Source organism: Orycteropus afer, unplaced genomic scaffold (assembly GCF_000298275.1).
Source record: "Orycteropus afer afer isolate SDZICR_OR568_19922 unplaced genomic scaffold, OryAfe1.0 scaffold00064, whole genome shotgun sequence".
Classification (NCBI taxonomy): Eukaryota; Metazoa; Chordata; class Mammalia; order Tubulidentata; family Orycteropodidae; genus Orycteropus; species Orycteropus afer.
In genome coordinates, this window is record NW_006921651.1 from 4,466,165 (window position 1) to 4,476,772 (window position 10,608).

Sequence of the window (10,608 nt, forward strand, 5' to 3'; positions counted from 1 at the left end):
AAGATGGGTAGGGTGGTGGTTTTAAGAAGCCCACACCTACTGCAGGGGATGGGCTGTGCATGAGAGTAGAGCCTTGACTGGTGGGATGCCACATGTGCCTGGGCAGGCAGAGGTGCAGACAGGGCCCGAGAGCCCAGAGCTTTTCGACGTTGTTTTGATCTCAGAACTCTTTCTGAAGAGAAATCAAAATGAAATCTCTCCAGAAAGCATAAGCAGAGCAGACAAAAGCAGAGGTGCCCTAGTTGAAGCAGGCCTAAGCAAGGACAGGCTACAGTTCTAGCCAGGCACCTGAGGGGCTTTCTGGATAGTAATTCAAACAGAATTTGAAAAGCAAACCAAGAAAAAAACATTATCTCCTGGTTCAGCCACAGACCTGATTCAGATCCCAGTTCCACTACTTACAAGCTCTGTGATCTTAAGTTTCTTCAAGTCTCAGGTTCCTCACCTGGAAAAGGGTGCTAATACTTAACCTCGCTGCATTCTTGTGAGGGTGGGAGATAATGAAGCTAAGGCACATGAGTATTCATAACTGATAGCCATGATTATTTTCATAGGAGAAAATCTTAGGCCTAGTTGAAAATCTGATCTGTCCCAAGGTGAATGAATAACAGAGCTGAGGGGTGTGTTGAGCATATGGGGCTACTGTGAAATTTTTTAAGACGTGAGGGTGCTATATATGATGTACATTAATATACGTTTTCATTAATTCAATAAATATTTCTTGAACATCAACTGTGTACCAGGCACAGTTCTAGGCACCCAGCAGTGAATAAAGTCTGGTGTGTATATATGTGCATAAAAGCTCTGAATATAAGCCCTGTTCCTCTTAAGCTGCTATTTCTCCATTCTATGCTAGGGCAACCCATACAGCTTCAGGTCAGGGGCTGAGAAAGGGGGCAGAGAATTTAGGGGGAAACACTTCTGGGAACCGGATACCTCTGAAATTTCACCCCCCAGCAATGTGGTCTGTGTTTTCTCTTCCCTACAGATTCCTCCCTCCATGGAGTTCGGCCTGCTCAGCGAGGCGGAGGCCCGGAGCCCTGCTCTGTCGCTTTCAGACGCGGGCACTCCGCATCCCCCGCTCCCAGAGCACAGCTGCAAAGGCCAGGAGCACAGTGGTGAGCGAGCCCCCTTCTGGGAGTGGAGGAGATAGCAACTCAATCCCTAATGGGGATGGGACCTCCGGGTGGAAGCCAGGGGTGGGAGTGAGGAGGTCACTAACTAAGCCGGGGGGGGGGGCGTGCCGGCAAGGCCTGACTCTCTGTGACCGGCCCCCAATCCCCGCCCCCAGATTCGGAAAGGGCCTCGGCTTCGCTGCCGGGCGGCTCCCCCGAGGACGGCTCATTGAAGAAGAAGCAGAGGCGGCAGCGCACGCACTTCACCAGCCAGCAGTTGCAGGAGCTGGAGGCGACCTTTCAAAGAAACCGCTACCCAGACATGAGCACGCGCGAGGAGATCGCCGTGTGGACCAACCTCACTGAGGCCCGCGTGCGGGTACGGCGGACCCTGACCCCACCCTGGTCTCCCTCGCGCGGCCCCTGATTGGCCAGCTTTGGAGCTCTCAGGCCGTGGTTCTGCCCCGCCTGCGGCGTGCTCTCATCCAACAACCACTGCCCACGCCCCCCACAGCTGCCCCACGTCAACTTCTCATTAACCCTCAGGTTCTGCTCTTACCCCAGCCTCCCTCCAGGCGGCGCTTTCTTCGTCTCTGTCGCTGTCTCTTTTCCGCTTCACCCCTCCTTGACCCCCATCCTATTTCTTGCCCCTCTTCCAACCCTGTTGCCCCTGCCTCAGTCCAGCTTCCTTCCTCCCCTCCCATTCCCACTGGCTGGTCCGCGACCCCCAGCACGGTCTCCAGCCAGCTCATCTTGTCTGTCCTCTGCCCAGCCCCCGGCCCGGGCCCCAATCCCCGCCTGCGTGTCCGCGCCCCAGCCACTTTGACTCGGTCAGCCGACGCCGCTCCACTGGCCCTGACGGCCTTTCTTCTGCGCCCGCAGGTGTGGTTCAAGAACCGGCGCGCCAAGTGGCGCAAGCGCGAGCGCAGCCAACAGGCGGAGCTGTGCAAGGGCGGCTTCACCGCGCCGCTCGGGGGTCTGGTGCCGCCCTATGAGGAGGTCTACTCCGGCTACTCGTACGGCAACTGGCCGCCCAAGGCGCTCGCCCCGCCGCTCGCCGCCAAAACCTTCCCGTTCGCCTTCAACTCGGTCAACGTGGGGCCTCTGGCCTCGCAGCCCGTCTTCTCGCCGCCCAGCTCTATCGCCGCCTCCATGGTGCCCTCGGCTGCGGCCGCCCCGGGCACCGTGCCGGGGCCCGGGGCCTTGCAGGGCCTGGGCGGCGCACCCCCCGGGCTAGCTCCGGCCGCCGTGTCCTCTGGGGCAGTGTCCTGCCCTTACGCCTCGGCCGCTGCGGCCGCAGCAGCAGCTGCTTCCTCTCCCTACGTATATCGGGACCCTTGTAACTCGAGCCTGGCCAGCCTGCGGCTCAAGGCTAAACAGCACGCCTCTTTCAGCTACCCCGCGGTGCCCGGGCCGCCCCCGGCCGCCAACCTCAGTCCTTGCCAGTATGCAGTGGAACGGCCCGTATGAGCGGCCCGGCTTGTGGATCACCCCCGGCGGCGGAGGCGATGGTTCACAGCCTGCCGAGACTGGGGTCATCTCGACTGGCTTCCCCCGCCCCAGAGTCTGAGAGGAATGCTTAGGCTGGTGGGGGGCGGCCGGCTCAGGAGGGGGCCTCCCTCCCTGAGGTGGGATTGGGCCCCCCACACACAGACCACGCCCTTGGGACTAAGGCCAGGAACAGGGACCCAAGGGGCCAACTCACCCTTGGCCTATCCCGCCTTCTCCAGACTCCCTTTCTTCCATTTTCAAAGATAAATCAAATAAACATTCGCGGACTTGAAAAGCTTGATGACTGAGAGTTGCGGTTGAGCCCTCTCCAAACACGAGCCCCATTTTTTAAAGGAAGGCTGGGCTGAACAGGAGCGAGGTGACGGTTCAGGCTCCTCGTGGGCTTTAGCCCGTTCAACCACCCCCAAGATGGGAAGACCCAGAGGATTCCTGGAAAAAAGGGTGTGTGCTTGTGTTTCTAAGGAGTCCTGGGGGCACAGTAGTTAAAGCAAGCGCTCAGCTGAGAATGGAAGGCTGGGCAATTCAAACCGATCAGCGGGAGAAAGATGTGTCATTCTGCTTCTGTAAAGATTGCAGGCTTGGAAATTCTACGCTTTCTATAGGGTCGCTATGAGTCAAAATCGACTCCATAGCAATGGGTTTTGTTGTGTATGTTTCCTGGAGAAAAGGCTGTGTGTGTGTTTGTGGGTGTTTCTTGAAGAAAAAGATGCATGTGTGTTTCCCGGGAAAACGTGTTGTCTCAGCGGGGTATCTGGAGTATACATAGCAGGTACGGCACTGGGGTGGGCAGGGGAGACGCCAATGAGCAGTTTCTATTCGCCATTGCAGTTTCCATCGCCAGCTGCGAGAGATACCATTCAGCAACTTAAAACTAATTCTCATAGGCACTATTTCCCGCTGATACGCCTTTTGGGTGTGGGGAGTGGTGTGTGTGCGTTTTTGTGAGTGTGTGTGTTTACGCGCGCGTCTCTCTACAGCCTCTTCTCAGCTAGTATTGGCCAATGCTGGTGCTGCGGCGCCACTTAGTGGTCTCAGGGAGGATAACTCGTAGATCTGGACTCTACTGCTTATTTCCGGGTGTAAACAACATACAACATGTGAGGGGGGCAGACCCTCCCTAGCGTGGAATAGCGAAATGATCCTAAATTCTGCAACTTAGGATGCTTGTGATCTTAAATACGTCACTTCATATTTCTGCACCTGTTTTTTACTTGGGGGGGTTTGGGCCTCTAATAGCAATAAAATTCTAGTTTATAACAGACAGTTATTAAGTGCCTACCAGGCAAAGAATTCTTATTGAGTGTCTGTGTGTGTACTTCTCATCCTTCCACTCTCATAGGCTGTCCACCTCCCCCCACTGTCAGGTACCCCAAACACAGCAGCACTCTTCTTCCACCCTTCCACCAAATCCCAAAAGGACTACTCATCTCGTTGAAATCTTTAATCAAAAAAAAAAAAAAAAAAAAGCAAGAAGTAGAAAGATTTCTGCATAGAAATATAAATAAATCACCTTTGGGGATACTCCACAGTCTTATACCATCCCAGGGCCTGCTTGGCTTTCATAGTAAAAAAAGAAGCATCAACACAGTACACCATATCCCCATCCCAAGGATGATACCTCCTGTCTGTCATAACTTCTTGCCACCTTGGGACACACATCCCATGGGGGAACTAACGAAGGTAAGGCACCCTAATAATTCTCCCAAAACCTAAGTTCACCCCCTCTGTGCCCTGGGGAGGAGAGAGCCTGAGTCTCTCACTTTTTCTCCAATTCTTCACTGGCTCTTGGTCTTGTTTTTGACCTTTGGTATGATGTAGGATTGGCAGAAGACATGGACAAAGAGGATGAAATAAGTTAAATATAACATGGAGGACCAGAAGAACTGTTCCACTGTGGTGGTGTCACATCCCTGTTCATGTCTCCAGGTGTAAGTCAGGACGCCAATGATGGCTCCTACAAACATCTGCAGGATCTGTAGGCTGGTGACAAGCATGGAAATCATCTTGGGAGGATTCATTCTGGCAGCCTTTAGAGTGTAGTAGGTGTACAAGATGGCATGCACGCCAAAGTTCATGGTCATGAACCAGCCACCAGAAACCATGCTTCTCTTGAACCCAAAGCTTGTGAACACTAGCACTGTGCTGTGGTGGTACCAGTGCACAAAGATGAGCGGCCGCTTACGCAGGATGATGAAGGCTGTGTCTCCTAAGAGGTAGGAAGTCAAAATTGGCACACACACCCAGTGTTGGAGCCACATACACCCCTACACCCAGTGTGGGAATACAGGGAGAACTCTCAAGGAGGGGGGAGGGGATGTGTGGCAGAGAGTCTGAAGAAGGGCTTGGCTAAGAGCTGTTAGGACTCGGGTGGGGAAGGAGCTCCCCATGTGACTGGTGAAAGGAGGACTCTGAGAAGGATGCCTCTTCCTGGGCACTAGAGGAATGAGGCCTTGACACTCACCAAGTTCAATGACCTTGCTCAAAACAAATAGGGTGGACCAGAATTTGACTGTGGTATTGCTGATGAAGAAGCCAAAGCACACAGAGTGTTTTAGGCCTATTCTGTGTAGCACGGTCCCCATAAAGGCCCACGTCCTCACTGTCCCCAGGATACTAAAATCAGACAAAGAGAGAGGGTGTAAGAGTCATCTCCAGGCACCAAACCACCCCTGCCCCCTAGCTGGCCAGGTATTTAAGTTCTAAACTCCACCAGCTCCCTCCCTTTGAGGGGTGATGGTGCCTTGTGGGAGGATGCTCACAGCTTCTGAGATCCTGGGACCAACTGATAGCTCCAACTAGTAGTATAGAGGAGACGAGGGCTACAGAAAGGCCAAGGAATTCTGGGGCATGGGACTGAAGACTGGGTTAGGGAATGTGGTACTTGGGATGGGATAGGAACCCAGAAGGTGGTGGGTGGCAGAATGGGGAAGATTGAATGTGTTTAGGGGAGGAAATATGGGAAGGAGAGGCTTGAGAAGCTACTGGAAGGTCTTGGGAGAGGGTGTTTGTAGCCGGGAGTATTAGAGGCTGAAGAGATTTGGTGGAAGTACAAGACCTTAGGAAGCCAAAAGGGATGGAGCAGAGATAGCCAGTTTGGGGCCTGGGGCAAAAGGGAAACAGGATAATATATGAAGAAAGTGGATGCTGAGGAAGGGAGCTGAGCTGAGAGGATGGAAGAATGTCAGGAGGCAACGTGGGGGGCAGAATGGTGATTAACCTCCAGTTGAGGTTTCTGGAATGAGGGCAGGGGGAGAGAATGGGGATTGAGGGTCCAGAGGTATGTTGGGGATTAGAGAGGTGTCTTACCTGAAGATGGCAAGGCTAAAGGACCAGAGGACAAGAGGCTTCTGCAGGTTGAAGCCCTTTCGTGTCTTCATGTAGTTCTGCCCCACAAAAATGAGCAGCAGGTAGATGAGAGCTATGGAGAACGAGGTTGCCCTGGAAGGCAGAAGTCAGAGAGGATGCCCTCATGGGTGAGTGCTGGCCAGGGGCATGCTCACTCATCTCTCCAGGTGAGTGCTCTAGGTTGGAGCCCAGGTCTGCCACTTTTACTGTGTAAGAGGGGAATAACATGCCTCTCCTAACAGAGTTAATGCATATAAAGTATCTGGCACAGGGCAGGGGTTATGTCCAAGTTTATTATTATTATTATAATTTCTGCTCTATTGCTGGGCTTGGAAGTGGGGCAATGGTTATCTAAGCCATGCCTAGAAACAACTCAAGGCTGCAGTGTAAGATGTATATGGCAATTGCTTCTGCCTGGTTGGACCATGGCAGATTGACCAGAGCACAAAACCAGTCCACAGACACCTTTGAGGAACATTAGGGCAAAGTCAGCCTGGGGAAAACGAAGATCTCCTTAACTTTACCTCCTTCTCCACAGCGGGGACAATGGAGCATGTGGGGAACAACGTGGTGACTGTGAAGGGTAGGCAGTCCCTAGGCACTAGCACTACACACATACACACACAGCCACAAAGGGTGGAGAACAGTCATTTCTTTTCTTTTTTCTTTTTTCTTTTTTTTACTAATTCAGGCATTGTGTAATTAAGAAGTTGTAAGAGGTGCAGATAACATGTACTTGAGGAAGTTGAAGGACAAAGGGATGGGGTGTGGTGCTGGGTGGCCCATGAAAGTATCACAGAGGGACAGGGATGCCCTTCTAGGGCAGAATGAACAGACTTGGAGCCAAACTCCCTGTCTTCAAATCTTAGCTCATTCACTCCCTCTATCTATTATTATTTAATATATTTTTTAAAATAAATACATATGTAACAAAACACCTTTTCAACATTTTTCATGTGCACAATTCAATGACATTAATTACATTCATCATATTGTCTAACCATTACCATGATCGAGAACAGTCATTTCTAAGGTGGGTGTGAGGATTTAGATCAACCTTACTCCTCAGCCACCAGGTCTCACTAAGACTTTCTCCTTGGTTTCTGTCTCCTCTCCTATTTCTCTCCCATCCTCTTATTTCTGCCTTCTGACCTGTCTTTCAGCTCTCAACGCTTTGAGGTGCTACACTACCTGCACCTTCAACAGCAGAGTGTGGAGCCAGTACGGGGGAGCCCCATACATTTGTTTTTCAGGAAAATCCTTGTCCCTACCCACTCCCCAACAGCACTCAGCTGGGCCGGATCCCTGGCATGGCGATTTCCCTTCCCCCAGTCTCACCAGTACTCCTCCACAAAGACCCTTAAAACGGGCCCAATCTGTTCGAATTTGTAGGAATGGAACACCTGGTTTACTTGCTGGGTGACATTCATGGCTGTGGCCATTTCGTTCTGCAGACGTCGAGGGCTGGAGCTTGGGGAGCTGGCCCGAGTAGAGAGAAACTCCCGGCGGGATGGAACTGACCCAGGACGTGAGGAACCCGGCGCTTGCGGAGGAGAGTGTGCGAGGCAGGCCCGTGTGCTGCAACCCAGCAGGTGTGCACCGCTGCAAGTACAGAGGTATATATCATGGAGTTGCAAAGCGGCGACCCCGCAGGCGCGCCACCACGTCCCAAGTGTTACCCAATCTCAGCCGAGATACGCCCCCGCCCTGCCCCTAGGCTGCAGCCCGCTCTCTGATTGGTCAACCTCAAGGGCACTTTCCACAGGCGCTTCGCACGCCCTGGCCCCAAACCCTCTGTAGAACCGCTCCCGGCCCACTTTTCCATCCTTTTCCTTCTTCACCCGTCCATTCCCACCTTTTTGGCTCGGTCTCTGACAGCTGTCCGGGTATCCGAACTGGCGGGTCCTCCCCTAGCACACTAACTGTAGCCTTTGCCTTGGTTGGCTATAATCCTGACCCACCTGGACTGAGGAGAGAGTTAAGGTGTCCTCAGCTTCTGATGTCCCCATCCAGAGATGGGGGCATCAGTGTCCTGGCTCCCTAGATCCCGGGAAACTCAGTCCGGGGATGAAGATGAACGAGATTAGGGAAAGGTCAGCAAAGAGCCTCTCCAGTAGTGCAGACTGCCTCTTAGCTTTGGGTCTGTGATTGTGGGTGGGAGGGGGATGAATTGTAATGAGTTTAATTGTGGAGGTTGTTGATGTTTAGGGAGGCGGTTGTTGAGGCTCCTGTGGTTTCTTTAAGATTTCCTGAATTCCTGAACTGCGCCAGCCTGACACCCAATAATAACCTTGGCGAAGAATTCCTGTTGCCCTGCAGGCTTCTGGGATTATTGTCTTCAGGTTTCCTGGAGGCCTCCTAGGGTATAGGAGGCGGAAGTTCAGTGCATCTCCTCAGGGTCCTGCTGTTCTGTCTCTCCAGTCTGTACTTGTGTAGTCAAATGGGCCTGTGTACCCAGCCCTAAATAAAGAAATGTTTTAGAAGCTCCAATGTCTTTGCTGTCTCTTACGTCTCCCCTAGTCTTTTAGAAACAGAGAGAAATACACTGCTTGCCTGCAGTTGCACAAATTTGAGATAAGATAGAGATTTGCAGAAAAAGTGCCAAGAGAAATTAAGAATCTTTTAAAATCAAGATGTGGCTATATATGGCTAAGTGCAGTAAATAAAGCCCACAGGCTCTGGGCTAGAGAACCCAGACAGGAATCTCAGCTTCACTTCTGAACTTCAGCTAGTGTCCATGGAAGGGTGGGGTGAGATGTCCTGTCCATCCCACCTAAATGACTCTCATGTGCATCCTGTCTCTGCACCTGATCACCTTTCACCTGATTAGTACAGTCATCACTGTTGCCATGTTAACTGGTCCCACTACCTCCTGCTTTAATTCTTTGCTTCTCCCTCTTTAGTACATTAGACTCAGAAGGTCGACAAGACTCCAAGCCTGGTTGACTTTCAGATTCCTGAGTCCCAGCTCCAGGGACTGCTCTTGTAGGTGGTTCCAGGCCACGCTTTGGAAACCGCTACTTTCTGTCCTCTCTCTCAGAAGAAAGTTCTGTTTAAAACTTATATTGGATCGTGCTACTTTCCTTCTTAACCCTCTTCAGTGGTTTCCAACTGCTTCGTGCGTAGTCTGACACAAGATGATCAATACCTATTTGATTGTTGAATGAATAAATGAAATAATTCATATTACAATAATACCATGCAGGTGTTGCAAGATCTGGGTTGAAGTCCTGGCTCCACCACTGACCAGCTATGCAATTTCAGGCAAATTACCTAATCTCTCTGAGACTCATTCTTCATCAGAAACATGCAGATAGTCATAGTTGCCAGCCTGCCTAGCTCACAGAATCTTGTGATAAGTACAGTTAGAAAATGTCCCTGGTTTTCATGAATGCAGAGAATATGTCTATTTTGCTCAACTCCGTTCCCTAACACCAGGCAGCCCATGTAGGAACTCAAGTATATTTATTGCATGAGTGACTAAATGGATGAAATTCTCAGCCTGTAAATCTGGGTGATACTCTCTTTCTCCAAGATGAACATTCCAAGTGTGTTACATCTTTTGTGCTAGTATGCTTTGTTTTTTCTTTCTGATTCTCAGTTCTTTTGAAAGCCTCGGCATAGAGAAAGAAGAGGCAGTCAGTGTGGGGTGGTATGAGCACATGGCTCTGACAGTTTTCAAAAGACCAGCCATTTGCATTATCAGATGCCAAGTAGCTCCCTATCACTTCTGTGACTTCTCAGCCCCACTTCTGTCCCTATTTCCAACGGTTTGTTAGATAATTCCACTAGTATGTTCTGCTAGAACTCTCAGAGAGGATCATCCTAAACAGAATTTATTGTCTTCCTCAAAAACAGACTGTTCTTCCCAGTCACCATTTATCTAATTTCCCAGGTTAGAACTTGTGAAATCATATTTTACTCCTTTATATGACACCAAATCAAAGAAACTAAACTCATTGCCATCGATTTGATTCCTGCTCATAGTGACCCCCACTGGGCTTTCAAGGCTATAAATCTTTGCTAAAGCAGATGGCCTCATCTGTCTTCTGCAGACCAGCTGGTGGTTTTGAACCCCCAACCTTTTGGTTAGCAGTCAAATGCCATAACCACTACACCACCAGAGCTCCTTCTCATATGACACCAAGCCCTATCATTTATTTTAGAGGTGGCATGGTCATCAGAATGCCTCCATTCAAATTCTATCTCTGCCACGTGATAGCTAGATGACTGTGATAGTTGGAGCTGTGTGTCAACTTGGCTGGACCCCAGTTCTGTGTGGTTGTTCCCATGATGGGATCAGATGACTGTGTTCTGAGTGGTCAGTCTGCCCAAGGGGAGTTTCCCTAGGGGTGTGGCCTGCTTCCAAGATATCCAGGGACATCCTGGGAAGAGCCACATTCTTTGAGGGATTGGAACCCTGGTGTGCGGACTATACTTCCGTGAGTGAGCAGCCCACCGCGCGGCCTGGAGATCTTGGATTCATCTTTTGTTGGAGTCAACAACCAGTGTACTGCCTGCCAGCCTTGAATCTCTCAGCCCCCTGCGCTTACAGAAGCTAAAGTGGCCGCCAGCCCATCTCCTCCAGAGGCTTGGACTTGTCGGCTTCTATACGCTTGTAAGCCATTTCCCTAAG

General features: G+C 51.1%; 2 protein-coding genes across 2 annotated transcripts; one reads left to right on the forward strand and one right to left on the reverse strand.

The window, feature by feature from the left end:
• Positions 1-1,000: 1,000 nt before the first annotated feature.
• On the forward strand, positions 1,001-2,585 carry PITX3 (paired like homeodomain 3). The gene is made up of 3 exons (XM_007939906.2): positions 1,001-1,118; positions 1,292-1,494; positions 1,998-2,585. Exons 1-3 carry the CDS (start codon positions 1,001-1,003, stop codon positions 2,583-2,585), a joined length of 909 nt encoding a protein of 302 aa, XP_007938097.1.
• A 1,817-nt stretch (positions 2,586-4,402) lies between these two features.
• On the reverse strand, positions 4,403-7,414 carry ELOVL3 (ELOVL fatty acid elongase 3). The gene is made up of 4 exons (XM_007939907.1): positions 7,311-7,414; positions 5,934-6,065; positions 5,089-5,240; positions 4,403-4,833 (listed from the first exon to the last, which is right to left on the reverse strand). Exons 1-4 carry the CDS (start codon positions 7,412-7,414, stop codon positions 4,403-4,405), a joined length of 819 nt encoding a protein of 272 aa, XP_007938098.1.
• Between the last annotated feature and the right edge of the window lie 3,194 nt (positions 7,415-10,608).

Coding starts and splice junctions, on each gene's coding strand:
- PITX3 (XM_007939906.2), top strand. CDS start 1,001: ATGGAGTTCGGCCTGCTCAGCGAGGCGGAGGCCCGGAGCCCTGCTCTG. Junction 1,119..1,291: donor CAAAGGCCAGGAGCACAGTG/GTGAGCGAGCCC, acceptor CCCCGCCCCCAG/ATTCGGAAAGGGCCTCGGCT. Junction 1,495..1,997: donor TCACTGAGGCCCGCGTGCGG/GTACGGCGGACC, acceptor CTGCGCCCGCAG/GTGTGGTTCAAGAACCGGCG.
- ELOVL3 (XM_007939907.1), bottom strand. CDS start 7,414: ATGGCCACAGCCATGAATGTCACCCAGCAAGTAAACCAGGTGTTCCAT. Junction 6,066..7,310: donor GTCTTTGTGGAGGAGTACTG/GTGAGACTGGGG, acceptor TCTGCCTTCCAG/GGCAACCTCGTTCTCCATAG. Junction 4,834..5,088: donor GAGCAAGGTCATTGAACTTG/GTGAGTGTCAAG, acceptor CCTACCTCTTAG/GAGACACAGCCTTCATCATC.